The 24,041-nt window shown below is 41.9% G+C and overlaps 1 protein-coding gene across 1 annotated transcript; it reads left to right on the top strand.

Moving 5' to 3' along the window:
- The first annotated feature begins 4,054 nt into the window (after nucleotides 1-4,054).
- Nucleotides 4,055-20,417, top strand: RAB36 (RAB36, member RAS oncogene family). Its single transcript, XM_024198041.1, has 11 exons — nucleotides 4,055-4,154; nucleotides 4,911-5,017; nucleotides 9,158-9,249; nucleotides 12,209-12,274; nucleotides 13,794-13,895; nucleotides 15,462-15,526; nucleotides 15,668-15,719; nucleotides 16,783-16,864; nucleotides 18,869-18,959; nucleotides 19,512-19,631; nucleotides 19,886-20,417. The coding sequence occupies exons 1-11, from the start codon at nucleotides 4,055-4,057 to the stop codon at nucleotides 19,948-19,950; spliced, it is 942 nt and encodes a 313-aa protein (XP_024053809.1). The 3' UTR covers nucleotides 19,951-20,417.
- The last annotated feature ends 3,624 nt before the right edge of the window (nucleotides 20,418-24,041 follow it).

Genomic DNA, 24,041 nt, shown 5'->3' with positions numbered 1-24,041 from the left:
AGAGTATCTAGCCTGGTTCATGTTATTTGATTTAGAGTTCTACTCTTACAGGGTGAAAGGACAGATCTGCATTAAAATTGGTATCACAAAGGCACAAACAAGCTCAATATTCTGTGATTTCCTAATAAAAAGAACAATACAAAGGAAGGCTCAGCAGATGGTTGAAGACATTTTAATCCCTCTGTATGTGAAGAAGTAAAAGTGGATATTGTCTCAGATCAAATATGCATAACAGAAGAACTTGTGTAAGATTATTTGATTTAACAAACAGTGCATACATCATACTAAATCCCCATGCTTCATAGAGATGGCACAGTCCTGTGTTTGCCTTCCTCCTACAGGTAGTTCCATTGAAATCAACGGAACACCTCTTATGAATAGTAAGTAAGGTTTATGACCTGCTCCTTCTTCTCCCATTTAAATTAATGATAGCTTTGCTATTGACTTCAATTGGAGCAGAATAGGGTCTCTTGCCTTTTAGTTGAAAAGTATATGTTTAATTTATTTAATTATGTTAAAGCTTTTGCACCTAAAGCAATTAGTGAAATGGTTTCTCAGCATGCAGTCTTTTAAGAGAGGAGGAAATTTCAGGCATATTAAAAAAAGAGAAAAAAATCTTAGTATTTCACATCAAACTTATGCTTCTAGGGGACTTTGAATCCCTGAAGGTGTGAAATGGCTGTATTAGTGGCCTCGGGGCCTTATGAAAACCACACCATGTGGTGCTGGGCAAACCTAAGATATGTAGTAACCATTATTTTGATGCACTGGTTTGTCAACATCCCTCCTGACACATTTTATTGTATGTCACAGAAATAAAACACATAGCGGAGAAAAAAACTTTGGTGGAGCCAAATGCTTGAAAAAGATCCAACTATTGTTTTAAAATAGCTGAGAGTTGGAGCCTATAAATTAGAGACTGAAAAGGGCACAATTATGTGGGAATGCTAGTTAATCTCTCTATAATAAGGTTGATATAAAAACAAAAACATTTTTAAACGATTGAAAGTAAATATAAAATTATGCTTTCCATTAGACATACACTGCTTTGGCTGCTGTTCTCCACCTATGCAGGGTTTTGGCCGTATGTCTTTACTTTATGCATAATCTACTAGTCATACCCTCATTTCTGGGCCATGCCCACATTTCTTCCTCCACATTACTTTCCAGAGACCCACCACAGATATGACATCTGGATTATATGAGGATTATTTCCTCTGTACATTGTTTCCACTTGGTAGACCCTTACACATACACATAAGTGGCCTCAAGACTTGCCTCTGTTTTTCAGTACCAGCCCATTAATGTTTATGGCATAGGATTATGTGGAAGTTTAAAATTTGATACCTTGGTAGGCAGGAAGCATATGTCACTGCAATGCTGATTACCTCAGTCTCAGGGTGCTTTGGGTTCTCACTGAGGCAACCGTGACATGTTCTGGCATCAGGGAAAATCAACTGTTTGTGCAGCTTGTGCTACAAAAAAGGTTACTTCCCCACTCTTCACAAAGCAGTTAAATATTCATACCCATGAGCTAATTTTCATTATGTTTGTGCAACAGCTATAATAATCAGAGTTCTTAGACAGGATTTTACAAAGACAACGGTAGGGGTCAGTCAGATCAGTAGGATTAACATCAGACAAAGGAATAGATGCTGGCTTGTCTGTCATTGAAATCCACAGTGGCAAACTTTGTTACTGTTAAAATGATCTTCAAGAAAACATACTTATTTTCTTAATCTCAGAATTTGGGAGCAAATTGTCCAGTAAACCAGCTAGGCCCATGTTGTGGGTTAGAAACTCATTGAGTGTGCACTTGTGGAGTTTCCTCTTACTTCCACTGGGATGTGGGCTCTTCCATTTGCAGAATGGGAAGAGGGTGTCCTGAATAACCTGCAGACCTCCCAATATCCACAGGAAACCAGGCCATCCCTACAAAGGACCTGTGCCTCCACTCTGCCTTCTCTCCTACCTCCTTGGTCCTTTGGCAGGAACCATGCTGTCCTGGGCTTCTCCAGAGGCCATTAGCTTTGAAAAACTCCTTCAGGAGTAACAGGGGCAGCATTAATTTATTCTAATTTTCTGAAGGATGTTGGAGAGAAAGATGGAGAATAGCTGGCCTGCCAGACCCAAATTCCCTCTCCATTCATAGTCTGTTTTACATAGAATACTGATAAAGATGTTTCTATAGCACTGATGGAAATGGGGGATGAGGCAATGAAAGCAGCATGTCCCTTTTCTTTCTCTATGACCAGGTCCCCTCCAACCCTGTAGGCAGAGGGAATGATTTGGGCCTTAATACAGACCTCTGGTCATAGCCAGCTTTAAAGTTTTCTTATTTTCCTTAGTGGTTTTTGACAGCTTTGTATTTCTTAAATCATTATCCATGCTCCCTCATTGTACAGTACAGTTTATTGATTTACTTGCTGGGAGAATGGGACCGAAGCATGAGAAAAGTAAATATACTGGTTACTAACCAAGACAACCAGGTAATTTAAATTGGTTACCTTGGTCTCTACTGCACTTTGGATTCATTGAGAGTGGTATTGATTTTTATAGTTTTGTGAAAGGGCTCTAGGAGACCAGCAGTGACTCAGCCTGTGTACACAGGGCAATTGTTTACATGATTAGGATGTTCTAGAACAGAATAGAGGGAGATTAAGGAAGCAGCTCATATGGTGAGACTGTCACCCAGGCATTAAAGTTTTTGTTCTGATTTAAAATTATTAATTTAAAATGTGAAAACTGGCTAAAATCGATCCCCATTAGCCACAAAGGCGTCTTATATGTAAAGGTCCAAATCCTTTATAGATTCCAAGGCTAGAAGGGACCATTGTGATCAGGTAGTCTGACCCTCCTGTATAACACTGGCCATAGAATTTCCCCCAAATAATTCCTAGAATAGATCTTTTGGAAAAACAACCAGTCTTGATTTAAAAATTGACAGTGATGGAGAATCCCCCATGACCCTTGGTAAATTGATCTCACCTTGTGCACACATAGATAGGCTAATTTACTTCCCTAGGACTATTCACATGAGTAAAACAAGCTGGATTTAGTCCAGGGGCTGTAGAATTGATAACATTCCAGCTTCTCTGGATGATCTATTGATAGCAAACCCTGGTCTCTTGTTTGTTTTTGCAATATGCTTATGTTCACATGAATGACTAAAAATATTTAAAAGTAACTGCACACAATAGAGAACAAAGCACTGGTTCTAGGTAGCAGATTAGGAATTTCAGCTGTTTAATATTCATTGTGCATTGTCGTTTTTTAATTTTTCATTGTACATTCATGTATTGTTTTGTAAGGTACTGATCCAAGTGGGATTGCCCCTTAAGACTTTGCTCCAGGACTGCCAGGCTGGACTCCAGGACTGACCAATAGAATGTGAGAGGTTTCTTTTATTCACAGTTTTTAAATCTCATTGAAACAGATGGCGAAATCCTTTGTTATACAAGATTACAATTAATCCTTAAACCTGGAATAGAGGGAAGGCCGGTATGCATTGTGTACTAATTAATAGGTAGGGGAGTGCTCCTACCATGCAGATCTGCATTTGATTCCTCAAGGCCTGTCTCTTATTCCCAGGATGTTAGGAGGAGAGATCACTTAAAGGCTTGATAGAACAAACAATTCTTTGTATAAAGGACTCTTTAAAACAGTGTGCTGGTGAACTGTGCACCCTGATTCTGAAATTGAGCTGAAGTCCATTTAGCTGAAATTCTGAAAATTCCTCCTGGGTTTCATCACATTCTCTCAGGGGTTCCATCATTAATATCCTTAATATTACCTTATTGCTAATTTCCCAGTCCTCCAGGCCCTTATCTAAGGGGCTGATCCTGCAAGTCCTTACTCAGGCCCACCACCCGCTGAATTCAGTGGCACTATTTCCTTAATGCAGAATCAGAGGCCCATTGTGCTTACTAACCAATAGCATCTGACTACCCACATCCATAAGTAACCAGTTCAGCCCTTTAAAACTGCTCCATGTTAGAGAGATCTGCAGTATTCTCATGTAGTTAGTTACTCTCTATTCCAGCTCCGCCTTCAGATGTGGTTGGGGGGGTGGAATGTTTCAAACAGTTGCTATGGTCACACAGTAGCATGCGGAGCTGCCGGAGTAGCTGAGAACCTGCTGCATCAGCTGCTACATGGTGAGTCCTACTTGCTACATGATCAGTTTTCTTATTGGAAATGTCTTTATTGTAAGTGCTGGTAGCAGATAATTACGCTAATAAAGGACTTTTCCCCGCATCCCTCAAAGCTGCATTGTGTAGGTAGTTGGGGTAACTGGGATTTCTTAATATATGCATGATTCATATGAACATTAGCTTCTTCCAAGTCACGTTGTGTATTGACTTAATTCTGTCTGAGTTGCTTTTGGAAGACAGTTTTGTTCAATATCAGGAAAAGTGGCAACTTTATCATCCTTCCGCCCCCAACCAATTGGATGAAATGAGATGTCATATAGGATTTATAATGCAACATGCATTGGGAAGGGGCATGAGGGAGATTTCAAATAACGATATGAGAGATTTTTAAATGTTGTGTTGAGACATGTTACAAAATTATTTATCAGATGGAGAAACTATAAACACTTGTCTGTAAAATTAATCCCTGCATGAAGGAGTCTCTTCCATCTTACTGAAATGAGACTTGGCTGCATTGTAACCTCAGAAAGCCACTCGTTGCTGTTACAGCAACATAATGAAAGAGTTCCTTTTAGCTAAGAAATGGGGCATTTATTACCAAGTGAAATCAAAGATCTACAAGCAGTGGGCTGCCATCTGCTTGGTTTTGTACCAGGAAAACAAAGATGCAGTATCCATAAAGAATGGCCATTTCCTTTTTTCATTCATGTTTGGGGTCTGCTGAGATGATTCATGATCTTTGTCTGTCTCCTTTACAGGTTTCATGTCTAATTGAGACAGACTGGATTTGGACGATGAAGTCCAGCCTAATGCATTTGATTCCTCCAGTGAGTAGGGACAGAATAATCTCCCATTTTCCCAAGGTAAGCAGCTCCTCCTCCCTGTGCCCATACAGCTTGGCACCTGGCAGGCTAAGTAGTGCCTTCCCCACCCACCCAGGAGTTTTTTCCCCCCCACTTACATACAATTATTTTTTGCTTTTTTTAAAATGCAGAAATTTTAATAATTTCTCAGCATTTCAGAGGGACCAACATCATTTCCCCTTTCTCTTCCAAGGCCGGTATCTCAATTACCAACCTTGATCCCTTCCTTCAACCAAAAACAGACGTACATCTTGACACAAAAGCCTTGTCTGTAATTCCCACCTGTTCTTTGAACTGACACAGGTAATTGCCACAGTTAGGGAGTTGTTACAGTAGTTTGGGAAAGGTGAAAAATGTGGCTGGTATTTAATAGGCAAAAAAGGAAAATAGATTAAGGGGGGCTATAGTATTTGATGGAGTTTCCTTTCTGATCTTTTTTTCAGTTGCTCAAAGGTTCTTTAAACATAATCCTTTTGGGCTGTGCCTGAAATAGTTCATGCTTGATCTCAGCCCAAAGATTTTGTTTTTAATTTGATCAGAGTCAGCTCAGTTGTTTTATAAATTATGCAAGCATGGAGGAAAATACACTTTTTCAAAATATTCCATTTGAAATGTTTGCACTTGCATAATTCCCTCTAGAGAAAGAGGTGTTATTAGCCTCACCCTGCACACCTGTAAAATCTTACAGGATACAAAGGTAACAACCATTGCCTAAATCATGGGTTTCAAAGTAGCAGCTGTGTTAGTCTGTATCCACAAAAAGAACAGGAGTACTTGTGGCATCTTGGAGACTAACAAATTTATTTGAGCATAAGGTTTCGTGGGCTACAGCCCACTTCATCAGATGCATAGAATGGAACATAATAGTAAGAAATATATATACATACAGAGAACATGAAAAGGTGGAAGTAGCCATACCAATTGTAAGAGGCTAATTAATTAAGATGAGGTATTATCAGCAGGCGAAAAAAAACTTTTGTAGTGATAATCAAGATGGCCCATTTTAGACAGTTGACAAGAAGGTGTGAGGATACTTAACATGGGGAAATAGATTCAATATGTGTAATGACCCAGCCACTCCAAGTCTCTATTCAAACCCAAGTTAATGGTATCTAGTTTGCATATTAATTCAAGCTCAGCAGTTTCTCGTTGGAGTCTGTTTTTGAAGCTTTTCTGTTGCAAAATTGTCACCTTTTAAGTCTGTTACTGAGTGACCAGAGAGGTTGAAGTGTTCTCCTACAGGTTTTTGAATGTTATGATTCCTGATGTCAGGTTTGTGTCCATTTATTCTTTTGTGTAGAGACTGTCCGGTTTGGCCAATGTACATGGCAGAGGGGCAGTGCTGGCACATGATGGCATATATCACATTGGTAGATGTGCAGGCGAACGAGCCTGTGATGGGGATTTTGTCCTCATCCACAACTATTTCACATTTGGGGACAATATATACCTTCAAGTCAGCGGCACTGCTCTGGGTACCCGCATGGCCCCACAGTATGCCAACATTTTTATGGCTGACTTAGAACAACGCTTCCTTAGCTCTCATCCCCTAACGCCCCTACTCTACTTGCGCTACATTGATGACATCATCATTTGGACCCATGGAAAAGAAGCCCTTGAGGAATTCCACCATGATTTCAACAATTTCCATCCCACCATCAACCTCAGCCTAAACCAATCCACACAAGCGGTCCATTTCCTGGACACTACTGTGCTAATAAGTGATGGTCACATAAACACCACCCTATACCGGAAACCTACTGACCACTATACCTACCTACATGCCTCCAGCTTCCATCCAGGACACATCACACAATCCATTGTCTACAGCCAAGTTCTAAGATACAACCGCATTTGCTTCAATCCCTCAGACAGAGACAAGCACCTACAAGATCTCTATCAAGCATTCTTAAAACTACAATACCCACTTGCTGAAGTGAAAAAACAGATTGACAGAGCCAGATGAGTACCCAGAAGTCACCTCCTACAAGACAGGCCCAACAAAGAAAATAACAGAACACCACTAGCCGTCACCTTTAGCCCCCAACTAAATCCTCTCCAGCGCATAATCAAAGATCTACAACCTATCCTGAAAGATGATCCCTCACTCTCACAGATCTTGGGAGACAGACCACTCCTCACTTACAGACAGCCCCCCAACCTGAAGCAAATACTCACCAGCAACCACACACCACGCAACACAACAAAAACACTGACCCAGGAGCCTATCCTTGCAACAAAACCCAATGCCAACTCTGTCCACATATTTATTCAAATTACACCATCATAGGACCTAATCATATTAGCCACACCATCAGGGGCTCGTTCACCTGCACATCTACCAATGTGATATGTGCCATCATGTGCCAGCAATGCCCCTCTGCCATGTACATTGGCCAAACCGGACAGTCTCTACACAAAAGAATAAATGGACACAAATCTGACATCAGGAATCATAACATTCAAAAACCTGTAGGAGACCACTTCAACCTCTCTGGTCACTCAGTAACAGACTTAAAGGTGGCAATTTTGCAACAGAAAAGCTTCAAAAACAGACTCCAACGAGAAACTGCTGAGCTTGAATTAATATGCAAACTAGATACCATTAACTTGGGTTTGAATAGAGACTTGGAGTGGCTGGGTCATTACACATATTGAATCTATTTCCCCATGTTAAGTATCCTCACACCTTCTTGTCAACTGTCTAAAATGGGCCATCTTGATTATCACTACAAAAGTTTTTTTCGCCTGCTGATAATACCTCATCTTAATTAATTAGCCTCTTACAGTTGGCTAATTACTTCCACCTTTTCATGTTCTCTGTATGTGTATATATATTTCTTACTATATGTTCCATTCTATGCATCTTATGAAGTGGGCTGTAGCCCACGAAACCTTATGCTCAAATAACTTTGTTAGTCTCTCTAAGGTGCCACAAGTATCATGTTCTTTTTGCCTAAATCATGCAACAGTCAGAGCAGTGTAAAATAACCGTAAGACTAAAAGACCAGCCATACTGGGTCTAGTGGTCCATCTAGCCCAGTATCCTGTGTTCTGACAGTGCCCAATGCCAGGTGCTTCAGGGGGAATGAACAGAACAGGTAATAATCAAGTGATCCATCCCCTGTCGCCCATTCCCAGCTTCTGACAAACAGGCTAGGGACACTTCAATTTGTGATATTATGACTGAATTTAAGAAATAGCAGGGATCAATTGGGAGGGTTGTGGGAGAGGGAAGGGAAATCAAGCCTGCTTTATTATAAATCCGTCATAACAGAAAGAGCTCCCTGCACAATGAGGGTATGTCTTCACTACCCGCCGTATCGGCGGGTAGCAATCGATTTATCCGGGATCGATATATCGCGTCTCGTTAAGATGCGATATATCGATCCCCCGAACACGCTCACCGTCGACTCCAGAACTCCACCAGAGCGCGCGGCGGTAGCGCAGTCGACGGGGGAGCTGCAGCCGTCGATCCCGCGCCGTGTGGACCCCAGGTAATTTGATCTTGGGTACTTTGACTTCAGCTACGCTATTTGCGTAGCTGAAGTTGCGTATCTAGATCGATTTTCCCCCCCCCCCCCAGTGTAGACCAGCCCGATGAAGTATAAAAGATGGTGTAGTAAGAATGACCTGATGGATAGCATGACCACAACTGAATTTTTTTCATTTATGGGGGAAATTAAAGTTCCTGAATCTTTAACGCCAGACAAAAAACACATAGATATCTTGTGTACTGTGGAGTTTATCTAGGGATTTACATGATGAAGGAGGCTTACACTCAAAAAAGTGATAAAATAAGTGACGGAGAAGATACTTTTGTTGTCTGAAGAGGAAGCTGCTGGTCTACTTGGGAAGTTATTCCTGATTAACTCCATGTGTGGATGCTTTTAATCTGGAATAGTTAATCCACTTTAAATTCACTCCCTGTTTTATTCCAGATTAATTTTCATGTGTAGACAAACCCACATACTGTGTAGCCTCACTGCCTGTTAATCCAGGGAATCTTTCTCCCCTGCCTGTCCTTGATGAGGGCTTCAAATTCATCACCTTGTTAATTTGTTCCTGTCTGGCTGGACTCCTTACATGTTAGGCATCATCACACAATACATCCAAGTGACTGCTCTGTATTATCTGCAGTGGTATACGCCAGAGGCCTGTCTCCAGTTCAAAGACCACTTCCATGCACTGATCAGGAGTGCTTGTCAGCAACGCAACACTGGGACAGTTGGGTGAGTCTCTGTAATAAACTGGCCTTTACATTTTAAAAATTATTTTAAGTTCTTGTGTATATACCCACTTTCCTTAGTGTCTTAGCCTCTCTTCTCCCCTGCCTCCATGTATTTTAGGCCACTTAAGCTGTGTCTGTACTGGAATTCTCAGCCATGTTTGACAATAGTTGTCCAATGCAGTTCCCTCTGCTTCCCACAAACTGATGTTGAAGTCGTTTTTCCTGCTGATGTAGACAGGGTCAGCCAAATTCAACAACTTGGGTCAACCATGGTTAGGGTCATCCAAGTCCAAAGGATCAACCATGATTTTTAAATGGGTATGGAAGTCTGTTTATCCTGTGCACACCAGCAGGACAACCAAGTTCAAAATTAGCAGTAGGGAATAGAGTAGATGCAGTCTTGCTGTCGTCCTCTCAGTTGATACCAATACTGATTGAGTATAGAAAACCAGTAATTAATACAAATCTTTGGGCCAAATTCTGTTTTCATTTACCCTGGTGTAAATGTGGAGTGGCTCCATTTTCAGTCAATGGAGTTACCTAGGAATCTGGCTGTAATCCTTCAAAACTATTTCTTTCAGAAAAACTGACATTTTATACCTTCTCCTTAAGGCTGGAGCATTATTCTGGAGAAGAATAATATATTGTGCTGAGAAATGCAAATCAATTTTCTTGTGCCTTTCATAATGCTTCTTGAATTGTTTTTTTAAAATGTCATCTCTCCCAGAGCAGGATTTCCTTTTACTTGTTCTTTCAGTGAAAGAATAATGTTAAATTTCACAAACTCAGCCTTACGATTTCATTGCTGAGTCAATTCAGAGAGCTGAGCTGGGAGGGAGATCATCCTTATTCAACTACAATAAATAGTTTAAAAATAAAATTGAGAAAGTTATGGGCAAAGTATGTCAATGATATAAATATTCTCTTTTTGGGGGGTTTGCTCCAGTGTGAAAATCTCTCTCTAAGGGAAACTAACTGTATTTTGAGTACTCAAAATGTAGTTTACTACTCTTAAAGACAAAACTTGTTAATTTTATTGAGCTATATCCATCTTTAAGCAGAACTCCTCATTCATCTTACTGGGGAGTCTTGCTTAAAAACTGAGGCTATAAGGGCATACTATGGCCCTGTATTGCTACTTTTTTCTTTGCTGTACATCTGTTGCAGGTAGCAGGGTCATTTTCTGAATCTTCAGCATGCTGGCAAAATATTTACTGAACAGAAATATTCTTCTCATCTGTAACCCAGACATTATTGCTTTTACAAGAATTATAGCAACTCCCCTTTCATTTAATCTGGCCCCAGTGAATGGCTAAAAGGATTTTTATTTTGGCTCCTTAATAAAATTAAAGCCCTCTCTTTTCAATGGTCACTAGATCAGACCATTCTTATGCTGCTTCTTGGTAGACAGCTGATGGTTTGACCCCATATATGCAAAACAAGAGCACTATATGTCATGAACAGCTGTTATTTTCCTTTCCTATTATTAATGTGGAATATTTTTCTTTGGATGCAACAAGATAGTGTGAGCAGTTCAGTGACTGGTGGACCATATATTAGGTCTCAGTTCATGTTCCATCAGTGTGTGAGCCCCAGAGTATTTTGTTCTACTAGGAGTTAATGGAAGTCACATACTCAAACAGTTATATTCTTCTTTTGATTCCTTTTGCCTTTAATGTAGCTGATTTCATCAAGTATCATATCATCAGCAGTTAATAATCAGGGATCAGAATTTCATGGAGCTGTGATATAACCTGATATATTGTTAAATAAAATTTGTTTCTCTTTTAAAAAGTCAGTATAGAACTATTAAATCTACTAAGGTATTACTGTAGCATACACACAGGAGACACTAAATTATCATTCAGAGGTTGGTTCATCGAATACAGTCACAGTTACCCACCCACCTGCAGCTCCTTAAAGACATACTAAATTACAATTTTAAGAATACAACTTGAGTCACTTAAAGCCCATCTGCTGCTTCCTGTGGGAGGATCCAGAGCAAAGAGGATTATTTGAAGCCAGCCTCAGATTAATACTATTCCAAATAGTCAGGAAAACTTTTGGCACTAAACGCTGTGTTTTCTCCAGAGATAAATCTCACAGTAGATTAGTCATTATCAGATATTTTCTTGTTCAGATCCATAGGACCCGATGCTGTGCCATTCAAGTCAATGAGTCTTGCTATTGATTTTAGTGGCAGCAGGATTGAGGCCGCACACTTCCACATGCTCACAAATACACAGATTCTTGTATGCCGTTATGTGCAAATGCTCACACCTACACGCGCGCACACACACACACACACACACACACACACACACACACATAAACATACACAGTACAAGCATTCTTAGTAGGAGTGAGTCTCTGCCCCAAAGAATTTACAATCTAAGAAAAACTGGACAATGTAAGAAGCACACTATTTATCTCTGTTCACAGTATTCAGTTCTTTTTGCAATTACAAATTCAGGGTCCTCCCTTCTCCTCCTTTAGTAATTGCAAATTCAGGCTCTGATACTGCAGTTGATTAAGCTAGGGCGGACTCTTGCAGCTGCACACATTCTGCGAAAGCATACCATTCTGCCCTTGCATCACAGCTTACTGGATAGGAGCCTAAATCACCATTATATGGTAAGAATATTGAAACTAAGGGCAAGTCTACACTACAGAGCTACATCAGCACAACTGCAGCGTGTCTGGTGAAGACGTGCTATGCCGATGAGGGAGTGCTTTCCTGTCGGCACAATTACTCCACCTCGCCGAGAAGCAGAAGCTATGTTGGCAGGAGAGCATCTCCCACTGACATAGCACCGGTATGGACAGCACCAAACTTGCGTCGCTCAGGGGAGGGGTACTTTTTCACACCCCTGAGCAACGTAAGTTATATTGACTTAGGCTGTAGCGTAGACCTGCCCTAGTATTAACAGTACTGAACAATAACAAAATATTTGTTACAGGCTGAAAATATCCAAAGTGGTTGTGGTAGGAGACCTCTATGTTGGGAAAACCAGCCTCATCAACAGGTACGGTATATCTCAGCAGATTGGGTTTGCTGTTTAAATGTATAGCAATTTCTCTGCATGCTGGACTCTGTTCCTTTACCATCTATGTTTTCAGGATGATTGCCTCATTGTAGTAAGGACTTTCAGTTTTATATTAAATCAATAATAAAAATATTAAATATTTTTATTCACCCCCCTGCTGATCACAGTGCCCCACATTGTCTGTCTCAAGGTGGCTTTGGGGCATTAAACTGAAGGAAAACCAGAAAATCTACAATGATAGGCACTAAAATTCATTACAGCATCATAGAAAATCCCTGTTAGCACCTTGATCAATCCTTTTTGGCAGTTTAGGATTATTCCCTCTATGGTATAGTCTCAAATATTTTGACCAGTCTCGTTTTAAATGATCCAAGATATGGGGCTTTCAACATTTCCTCTGGAGGGCTGGAGTGGCCCTTAGATTCTCAGTCTTCTTTGGAGAATTGTTCCTTAAAACGTTTTTAAAAGATCTTGCCTATTCACTGACCCCAATAAAAGGCGCTCAGGCTAGAGCACTCTCCTGAGAGGTGGGAGACACCCCCCCCCATTCAAATCCTTTCTCTCACTCCAGCAGAGTCCCAGGCACGTGTACTAACCAAAGCATTAATTTCATTGATTCTTCCCAGAATACTAAGGCCAGTTCTATACTTTATGATGTGATGACAGTATCGGGATATGGAATTTAAGTAGCTTGTTATCACTATAGCTTCCTTACTATCCTCACAATTTCAGTCAGTTCCTCAATATTGGTAAGAAGTAGATTCTGGATGGTTTCTCATCCTTTTGGATAATTAATTTTTTCTCTACTTAACGTGATCCATATTCATCTATATTTGCCACCTAGCAGATATCCCTTATAAATAAGGTATTCCATGGTTTTAATTTCTTTGATAGTCAAAAAATAGTTTATTCTGATTTTCTCCAGTCCTGGGGGGTCTGTTAGGGTATGTCTACATTACAACTGGGAGCACGCATCCCAGCGTAGGTAGACAGACTCACTGTGAGTGGGGCTCGAGCTAGCATGCTAAAAATAGCAATGTGGACGTTGCAGCTTGGGAGGCAACACAGGCTCTCAAGTCCATCCGACCCTCTGGATCTGAGCTTGGATAACTAGCCCAAGTCTCTGCTGGGGCCACGACAGCCACACGGCTATTCTTAGCATGCTAGCTCAAGGCCTGCTAGCACAAGTCTGTCTACCCGGGCTGGGAGGCTCATTCTCAGCTGCAGTATAGACATACCCTTAAATAAGCCCACTATAGTTTTCCCTTTGTTTCATTTACTATATCCTTACTCAGAGTAACTACCCTCTTCATTATCAATTTGTTTCTCATTGATTTGGTAAATATTTTTGAAATACAATGTGACTGAATACAAATCTTCTGATCCACAGTTATTTAACTCCTCCCTATATAACACACCTTGCACAATACTGAGGCATGATACGAAATTTAAAAACCACGATGCTTTTGGCTTTCTCCTAATACTTTTTTCATTGCAGGTTTTGTAAAGATATTTTTGACCGAGACTACAAGGCAACCATTGGAGTGGATTTTGAAATTGAACGGTTTGAAATAGCTGGAGTGCCATATAATCTCCAGATGTAAGTTGGAACATTATAGTACCAGCTGTTTTCTTTCTTGCATGCCTACAGTTTGAACAGAACTTAAATTGCTACAGGCTTTAGTGGTATCAAAACCTCTGGTTTATATTCCACACAACATAGTGCAATGTGAGAAACACCTGCTATTCTTGGACACTGAAGAATTTCAGGATTTTAGTATAAACCTCAATCTGTTGGGTTCCTTGTCTTTGAAAGCTTTATAATTGTACCACCCACACTCACCTTAGATACCAAGTCTGATTTTTTAGTTGGGTTCTTTCTTTTTACTCAGTTTTCCTGTAAGATTGAATGAAGCCCCGAACAGCAAATTATATCCTGGGCTACATCTGTCCCACTTTGTTGCCTTCAGTGGGAGTACATGGATGTAAATGAGCACACTGTTTGGTTTTATGAGATTTGGGCTTTGCTCCTGCACCTATTGAAGTCAATGGCAAAGCTCTCGGTGGCGTAGGATCAAGCACTAAGGCCCAGATCCACAAACCGCAGACTTAGGCGCTTAAATTTCATCTTCAGATTCCAGTTTTGGCTCTACTGTGATCCACAAAACTCTTGCCAAATCCTGTAGATGCCTAAACTCACTTGGCTCTAAAGTTTTCTGGGTGAAAGCTCCCTCAGCACCTAAGTTTCTGCCTCTGGGCATGCACACTTCTACCTCATTCTAAGTGTCTGGATGCCTATCTCCTGCCTAAACCTCAGACTAATCTACAAACCAGGGGAAGATAGGTGTTCTGCCTAAATCCTGTGCAGGGCCCAATCCACTAGGCTTGGTCAGAGACCACCTACTGTATCGGGTCCCATTCAAAATTTTGCTGGAGGAGGAAGTAGTGCTTTCCACTTATAACTGTTAGCCCAATGGTTAGTACACGTGCCTGGGACTCTGCTGGAGTGAGAGAAAAGATTTGAACGGGGAGTCTCCCACTTCTCAGGAGAGTGCTCTAGCCACTGAGCTTTGGAGCTCCTTCAATCTCTCCTGCTGAAGCTATTCTAGTTTGGATAAATAAAGAGCGATTGGAGCAGGGGGATTGGAACCTGGGTCTCCCATCTCCTTCAGTGGTTGCTTTAACCACTGGGCTACAGAACCAATCTCTCTGTCTCTTCCCCCAGTGACTTTTTCACTGTGGATAGATACTTAAATAGTCACTGAGTCAGAGATAGTACAGGGAGTCTAGGCGTCTAACTCAGGTTTTGTGGCTCATAATGGTGTTACTGTGATTTTCTGCACACCTAAAAGTTAGGCGCTGCGATGCTCAGCACTGCAATACCTAAGACCCTTTGTGGATCTGGGCCTAAATGACTTCCCCAAGGCTAAATCATGTCTGTGCTGAGAATAGCAAATACAGGGTTAAAATGCCTTGATTAAAATAATGGTGCTTTACACTTTACAGGATGTCTAACAGAGCTTAATGGGTAACATATTCCAGATGGTAATACTTCTCTGGTATCACATTCTTCTCCAACTTGTACCAGTCTGTTGCTTCATTAGTGTGTTTGCTCAGGTTGCACTGGGTTTGATTGACCTGAAATTTCTCTTTTCCTTCTGCACAGATGGGACACAGCAGGTCAGGAAAAGTTCAAGTGCATTGCATCTGCTTACTACAGAGGAGCAGAGGGTGAGTAAGTCAGAAAGCACTTCACAGTCAGGATCAAATTAATTGTGCTCTCACTGTATGCTTCAGGAGCTGAGTTGAACCCGTAAGATTTCTAATTCACTGTCTCATTTAATTATTTTTTCTGTGCTGTTTTTATTGCAGTTATTATAACAGTGTTTGATCTGGCTGATATCCAGACTTTGGAACACACGAAGTAAGTTCCTGGCCAAGTCTTTGAGGTTTTAGTAAAAGGTCTCCAGCATAAAACTGAACTGGGAATTAAAATTCACTGGGCTTGATTTTATGTGTAGGTATCTTACTAAGCCAGAAAAATGAAGGGTGGATTTAGCCAATGTGTCTGAATAATTTAGTGTCTCAAATGTTACTCATTTCCTAGGCTTTCTACTTACCAAATAGCATTTTCTTACTCCAGTACTGTCTGTAGTGATGATTCTGATAGAAAAGATTCTGGTACTTAGATTTAAAGCAGAATGTGGGCTGTAAAGGGGAGGGAATGGGATATTGGAGAGACTACCTTGCACAGATCAGTCATAAGTACTGCAGTGTCTGCAGCATGTACAAATATCATTTTATTAAATAGTGTCTCTGCTTAGTAGAAGGTTGAAGTCTGGGGGCCTAATTTTTCTTTCACTTACATTGGTAACTCAAAGATAACTCCACCTAAATCAATGGCATTTCACAGGTGTAAAACTGGTGTGAGATAAGAATCAGGCACAGCTTCATAGTGATCTTTTCCATTATGTGGCTGAGTAGATTCTTGCCCCAGTGGGAGTTTCTCTCGCTTTCCTTCACTCTTTCTTCTTCTCTGCTTCAACGTTCATCTTTTTCATTCTCCCTCTGCTTCTCCCTCTCTCTTCCTGTTCTTGCATCTTATTCCTTATCTCTGGGCTGTGTCACCATTACTTTGGCCACATCCCTTGCTGTGGGTGAATAGTGTGGCACTTTTGCATTCCTTCTCTAGGGGCTCTGATCACTGTTGGACTTACATTCTAAAGTGGGCAAGGTTGGCTGAAACAAGAACTACTTTCACAGGATGGTAAGTGTGTATCCAGAGGAGCTAGAATAGCTTCCAAGCCATTTATTCTCTAGTGGGAAAGGCACATGACACATCAGCATCTTCCTCTTCTCTCATTCTCTTTGTTGTTGGTTTCTTTGTCTCTTTCCCTTTTCCTCTATAAACCTCTATTTCTTTCGCTCCTCTTTGCCCTCTTTCTTCCTCTCTAATTACACCTTACTTCTCCTGTTCTGTGTTTCAGGCAGTGGCTAGAGGATGCATTGAGGGAGAATGAGCCAGGGTCCAGCTTCATCTTTCTGGTTGGAACAAAAAAAGATTTAGTGGTAAGTAGGACAAAGACGGTTCATAAAATGTGTCTCCCCTAACTCATTTCAGCGAATTTCCATTTGAAGTTAAGTCCAGGTATTGAGTCCCCAAAACATGTGGTAGCTGCTGCAAAGATCTTGAGAAACAAACTGTATAATTACCAAAGCAAAGAGAAGTCATGTAGACGTGGAGCAGTAAGCTTCACAGAATGGAGCAGAGTGAACATTTTCTAGAGTGCTGGAGGTCACCAAATCACTCCCTGTTCTGTTGGAGGCACAGCTTTACCAAACACACCTGAAGTCACACACAGCAAAGTTTAAGACCTGAGAAGATTCAGTGCCATGGTAACACCCCTAAAGACTGCTATGTAGACAATGGATTTAAAAGCTCAGTTATGTCCCCACCCCCTGCTTCTTTGAGGGGGTCATCTGCAAAAGGAGGAGGGAGCAGTTTGGCCTCTTCAGATTTGAGTTTATCTCCTTCATTAGCCACCACCCTGTCAAAATTTAAAGATTCAAAAGTAAACACCCTTTCCTGCTGTTTAGCTATATTTTCTTTCAGTTGCTGCCTGCAATGCTACTCATATCCCTAAAGCTCCGTAGCCCACTTACTTTCCATCAGTTCCCTGGCTGTCTGAAGGAGTGCTAATGCATCCCAGAAGGCTTTGATCCTATCAGTTACAACATGTGAAGCTCTTAAAATCTTCTGGCCTGTATCAGGGCAGCAGATAGTGTAGGTAGCAGAAAAAATTAAACAGGTTTGAGAGGTCAGGGGACACGAGAGATGGGCTCAGGTGGAACTGGAAGTAAGAAGGAATTCTGTTTGGAGGAATGTGGGACTTTGTCTTGTGTGGCAGGAGAATATTGGATTAAAACTGGAAAGATGTCAGCAGGTACAATAGGCTGATTATTAGATTCCCCACCTATAAATACTCTTGAGGTGCTTGCTGATCATCTATCACTCTCCCAGATGCACTTTGAGTAATTGTAAGCCAGTGAACAGTGGCTGAAGCAGTGAGAAGCTCTTAATACATGGAGCCAGTGGCAATGAGAAACTGACTTGGGTCCTGATCCTGCTGCTGCTTATGCAAATACTTAACTTTAAACATTTGAGTAGTTCCATTGACTTTATTGGGATTACTCGCGTGTTTAAATTAAGCACTTTGCAGGACGGGGCTTTAGGATTACACAATACTAGTCAATTTCTATCTATAGCCAGTTGACCATAGAGAGCAAATTAAGAGAGAGAAAGTCTTTTAAAATGAAAATAAAGGTACAAGAAATTAAAAATAAATAAAATAAAAATAGAAGGGAAAGAAAAAGAAGGCAATAACAGAAAAGCAGATTAAGAGGAAAAAAAGACTAGCAAGAGAGCAAAAAAGTGGAGGGGGAGAGAAAACAGCAAAAACAAAAGGGTTAGAAAGAGGAGTGAAATCGGGAGAGCAACATGAGACCGATGGAGGAGGAAGAGCAAGGAGAAAGGACCATCACAATTACTAATGCCCTATTGTTGGTGGCTCCTGTAATTTTCTGCTTAGAATTATTTAGAGACCATCTCTTTTGTTCTGTATTTGTACAGCATCTAACAAAACGGGGTCCTGATCCATGAGTAGGGCTCCTCACCGCTATGGTAATACAAATTATAATAACCACCTGAAGGCAGCATTTGATAGCTCTCTAGACTCCCATATTGTTAATGTGTTCACTTCTGCTATCTGATGCTTCACTGCTGTGGAATAGAGAGGGAGAATTATATTTAAAAAGAAGTCCTACGTCCGTTTCCCTGTCAAATATCTATCTCGCTGTTTTCTTTCACTAGTTCTGTCTTGATATATGGGACATCCTGGTGTACAAGCTCTAAGGCAAGGCCAGGAAAAGGAAGGACTGGCCACTGTGAAAGCTGGAAGTCTCACAATGTAGGGACTGGTAGCATCTTTGCATTACTGTTACTCCAGATATAATCTGGGAGTATTGTGCCTGCTGTATGTTGCAGACAAAGTGATTCCCTGCTGTTTTATTCAGTCAGGTGCCGCATGTGAGCGGACAGAACTGGATGCCATTCGCTTTGCTAATGAGATGCAGGCTGAATACTGGTCTGTCTCAGCAAAAACAGGTTAGTCACTGCACTGGAGACTGGTTGAGTGTGGCCAGTTCCACTTGCTGGGAAAGAGGGTATCAAGTTACTTCCCCTGACTCTGTGCACACCAGTTGATCATGTGCACACTAGGCTATATATGTGTTTATGTTTCTAAATGGTTCTACATGGCTGTATGTACATTTGTACAATCATGTTTGCAGAAACGTGCATTGTATTTGTATGCATTGTCTAGGTTTATTCATAGATGATGGTGCACAAGTGCTTGAGTGTGAGTGTGTGTATCAGTGCTCAAACTGAGGCCATAGGAAGCTATATTGCACCACACGTTTCCTCTGCTGCTGCTCATCAAAAATATATTTGTATGTGTGGTTGAAGAAGGGAAATGAGAAAACGTTACCATGGGGTGGTGGGTCTCCAGGATATACTGTCACTTTGTGGGGAGCACTTTTAGGGTGGCACACTATCACTTTACTCTCCAGTTTGACCAGTGTTTTGTTTTGTGTTTGTATATTTGATCATGCGTAGCTGTGGGTTTGTAAAACATGGTGGTTCTCTCCTGTTTCCCAGGGGAAAATGTAAAGGAGTTTTTTTCTCGAGTTGCTGCCTTGGCCTTTGAACAGTCTATGCTGAAGGAGCTGGAGAAGAGCAATGGTCGCATGGCCCAGATTGGGGCAGGAAACCTCATCAGTACGTTCAGCTTCACTGTCTCTGTCCACTTCAATCACTTAAAAGTTTGGGGGAATGCGGATGTTTCTTGAGGGCCAAATTCTTCCTCATTTATACCAGCGCAACCTCTCTGACCTCATTGTCTGTCTATCTTGGTTCTTATGTGTAGTTGCACAAGTGTTACTGAAGGCTGAATCTGGTCTCTGTCATCTTTATTACAGGAAGGTGATCCTACATGGATTAATTATGTAACCCTTTGGTTTCCTCATTTACAGAAATAGAAGGAAATTCACTGGAGACTCCAGAAAGCAACAGCCAAGCCAGCCTGAACTGCTGCTAGCTTCCAGTCATTTCTGCAAGCATCACACCTCCATCTGCATGTGCGTACACCTGCATGGCGCACCTGCAGCAGGGAAAGCTCTCAAGCAGCTTCCAGTTGAGAGATGGAAAGTCAGTTTATCTCAGGAAAGAATGGAGGAGCTGAAAATGATTCAAGCAACTTCCTTTCAGACAGATGGTCTCTCTCCCACCCCTTGCTTTGTGCTCTCCTTGTGCAGGCGGCACAATGGTACATAAACCTTCCCTGTGCAATGGGGAGATTGCTTGTGTGATCACCTGAGGGATGACAAGCTGTCTTTACTCAAGGGGATGGAATCAACCGACCTCTTCCGCCTACTACCAGGAGGACCTGTAAAAAAATGTTCTGTACTTGTTTTATGTTCTTGGTAGCCACCAGAACTCTAGAATCTTGGACAGTGAAGTCCTGGCCCCATTCTTGTGGGAGCAGAAAACACATGGCAGTGCTGATTATTGTGGTGTATTTGATCTGTTTTGTCTTTTAAACACAAAATCCGTGTACAAAATTATGCTGACTTGCACCCAAGCACACCCAGTTTACCATGATAGCGCTGAGAGAAATATTCCAATTGTTTCTGGGATCAGGATATCTGGTTTCAGGATATCTGTCGATCCGTTGTAATTTTTAAGTCTATACATATTCTTCTTCCAATGGATGCAGACCAGAATTCCACTCAAGTGTGTGTATGACCAGTGTGCTGGAGTAGTACTCGTCAGAGTGACAAACATGCCTTGAGCCTCCTCATGGCTCCTCCTAAGGCTATATAAGGCTGATGCCACCCTGACCCCCCTCAGGCCCTTCTTATCACTCATGGCCTGAGTCGCAACTTCCCATGTGGTTCTCATGGTTTTTTTTCTGCTACATAGTTAGCTCTTAACTTCATTAAATCTGTAAATAGCTATCAGTACAAAAATATTGCTCAGGCATGCAGGAGTGAAATCAGGAAGGCCAAATCACACTTGGAGTTGCAGCTAGCAAGAGATGTTAAGAGTAACAAGAAGGGTTTCTTCAGGTATGTTAGCAACAAGAAGAAAGTCAAGGAAAGTGTGGGCCCCTTACTGAATGAGGGAGGCAACCTAATGATAGAGGATGTGGAAAAAGCTAATGTACTCAATGCTTTTTTTGCCTCTGTCTTCACGAACAAGGTCAGCTCCCAGACTACTGCACTGGGCAGCACAGCATGGGGAGGAGGTGACCAGCCCTCTGTGGAGAAAGAAGTAGTTCAGGACTATTTAGAAAAGCTGGACGAGCACAGGTCCATGGGGCCGGATGCGCTGCATCCAAGGGGCTAAAGGAGTTAGCGGATGGGATTGCAGAGCCATTGGCCATTATCTTTGAAAACTCATGGCGATCGGAGGAGGTCCTGGATGACTGGGAAAAGGATAATGTAGTGTCCATCTTTAAAAAAGGGAAGAAGGAGGATCCGGGGAGCTACAGGCCAGTCAGCCTCACCTCAGTCCCTGGAAAAATCATGGGGCAGGTCCTCAAGGAATCAATTCTGATTCTCTTAGAGGAGAGGAAAGTGATCAGGAACAGTCAGCATGGATTCACCAAGGGCAAGTCATGCCTGACTAACCTAATTGCCTTCTATGATGAGATAATTGGCTCTGTGGATGAGGGGAAAGCAGTGGATATGTTATTCCTTGACTTTAGCAAAGCTTTTGGTACAGTCTCCCACAGTATTCTTGCCGGCAAGTTAAAGAAGCATGAGCTGGATGAATGGACTATAAGGTGGATAGAAAGCTGGCTAGATCATCGGGCTCAACGGGTAGTGATCAATGGCTCCATGTCTAGTTGGCAGCCGGTATCAAGCGGAGTGCCCCAAGGTTCGGTCCTGGGGCCGGTTTTGTTCAATATCTTCATTAATGATCTGGAGGATGGCGTGGACTGCACCCTCACCAAGTTTGCAGATGACACTGAACTGGGAGGAGTGGTAGATACATTGGAGGGTAGGAATAGGATACAGAGGGACCTAGATAAATTAGAGGATTGGACCAAAAGAAACCTGATGAGGTTCAACAAGGACAAGTGCAGAGTCCTGCACTTAGGACAAAAGAATCCCTTGCACTGCTACAGACTTGGACCGAGTGGCTAGGCAGCAGTTCTACAGAAAAGGACCTAGGGGTTACAGTGGACGAGAAGCTGGATATGAGTCAGCAGTGTGCCCTTGTTGCCAAGAAGGCTAACGGCATTTTGGGCTGTATAAGTAGGGGCATTGCCAGCAGATCGAGGGATGTGATCGTTCCCCTCTATTCGGCATTGGTGAGGCTTCATCTGGAGTACTGTGTCCAGTTTTGGGCCCCACACTACAAGAAGGCTATGGAAAAATTGGAAAGAGTCCAGCGGAGGGCAACAAAAATGATTAGGGGGCTGGAGTACATGACTTATGAGGAGAGGCTGAGGGAACTGGGATTATTTAGTCTGCAGAAGAGAAGAATAAGGGGGGATTTGATAGCTGCTTTCAACTACCTGAAAGGGGATTCCAAAGAGGATGGATCTAGACTGTTCTCCGTGGTACCAGATGACAGAACAAGGAGTAATGGTCTCAAGTTGCAGTGGGGGAGGTTTAGGTTGGATATTAGGAAAAACTTTTTCACTAGGAGAGTGGTGAAGCACTGGAATGGGTTACCTAGGGAGATGGTGGAATTTCCTTCCTTAGAGGTTTTTAAGGTCAGGCTTGACAAAGCCCTGGCTGGGATGATTTAGTTGGGGATTGGTCCTGCTTTGAGCAGGGGGTTGGACTAGATGACCTCCTGAGGTCCCGTCCAACCCTGATATTCTATGATTCTATGATGGTGTGCTTGCCCAGGGATTCAAGTGTCTTTTACTCTCAGCTGTCTCCAAATTCCCTGGTAATCTTGACTGCCATTGAGAAGTCAAGGCAAGAAAGGTTCATGTCAACACCCAAAGAAAGAGAACTGAAAAGAATGAGAGCCTTGGGCAGAAAGATTTATTCTAAGTCATTTCTCCAAATGCAAATAGCTAATCAACAGGTGCTGTTAGCTAAGTATGATTTTTCATACCTGGGAGGCTTGTCAAAATTTACAAATAAACTCCCTGAGGACTCCCAGGAAGAGTTCAAAGCCTTTTTGGCAGATGGCCATCTGGTCACAAAGACATCTCTTCAGTCTACCTTGGATGTTGCAGATGGTTCCTCTGGAACTATGGCCTCTACAATGAGAAGAGTTTCATGACTATATAACTCTGGGATAGCCTGCAACATACAACAGTATAGAAGACCTTCCCTTTGGGCATTTTCTATTTTCAGATAAAATTGATGAAATATTGCACTCATTTAAAAGACCTTCAAGCAACCCTCTGCTTCTTAAAGAGTTTATGTCCCAGTGTCCAAGAAAAGAGACACAACTCCCTGCATACCCAGTACTCCTAGCAGTACTATAGAAATCCTTTCTACCACCCAGGCAAGTTGACATGCTGAAAAGTACACATAGACCTCAGAGAAGAAGGTCCACTAGCTCAGACTCCAATCAGCAGGCCCATTCTCAGACATCTGCAAGGAAAATCTGCCTTTTGACTTTTCCAATGAGGACAGCAACCTAGTTATTCACAACCCACACACTATTGTCTCTCCATTTGGGAGCAAACTATCGCGCTTTCTGGATAATGACAGACAAGTGGGCCCTAAGTACCTTGAGACTGGGATAGTCAATCCAATTCCTTTCCATTCCCCCTTCCCCGTCCTTTTTCAGGTACTCAACTCATGAGCCTCTGCTCCTTCAAAAGGTCCAGATGCTGCTTGCTGTAAGGGCTGTGGAAGAAATTCCCATACAGTTTCAAAGAAAGGGGTTTTATTTGGACATTTTCTAATTCCCAAGTCCAAGTGTTGTCTAAGGTCCATTTTGAACCTTTATGGTCTCAACAAGTTTACTAAATAAGTGAGATTCTACATGGTTTCCCTGACATCTATCCTCCCCCCTCAGAATTGGAACAATTTGTTTGCTGCCCTCGATCTTTGCAATGCTTGCTTCCACATCACAATGATACCAAGTCATAGGAAGTTCCTCAGATTTATGGTAGTGAGGAGACACTATCAATACACCGTTCTTCCCTTT

This window comes from Terrapene carolina, unplaced genomic scaffold (assembly GCF_002925995.2).
Source record: "Terrapene carolina triunguis isolate 2854851 unplaced genomic scaffold, T_m_triunguis-2.0 Scaffold790, whole genome shotgun sequence".
Classification (NCBI taxonomy): domain Eukaryota; kingdom Metazoa; phylum Chordata; order Testudines; family Emydidae; genus Terrapene; species Terrapene triunguis.
The sequence above is the reverse complement of the archived record's forward strand: the minus strand, read 5'-3'. Positions and strand labels throughout refer to the sequence as shown.

Bases quoted from the DNA above. Each gene is read 5' to 3' on its own strand.
- RAB36 (XM_024198041.1), top strand. From the start codon at position 4,055: ATGTGGTTGGGGGGGTGGAATGTTTCAAACAGTTGCTATGGTCACACA. The intron at 9,250-12,208 runs GTGAGTCTCTGT...TATTTGTTACAG, and splicing joins CGCAACACTGGGACAGTTGG to GCTGAAAATATCCAAAGTGG. The intron at 19,632-19,885 runs GTACGTTCAGCT...CCTCATTTACAG, and splicing joins TGGGGCAGGAAACCTCATCA to AAATAGAAGGAAATTCACTG.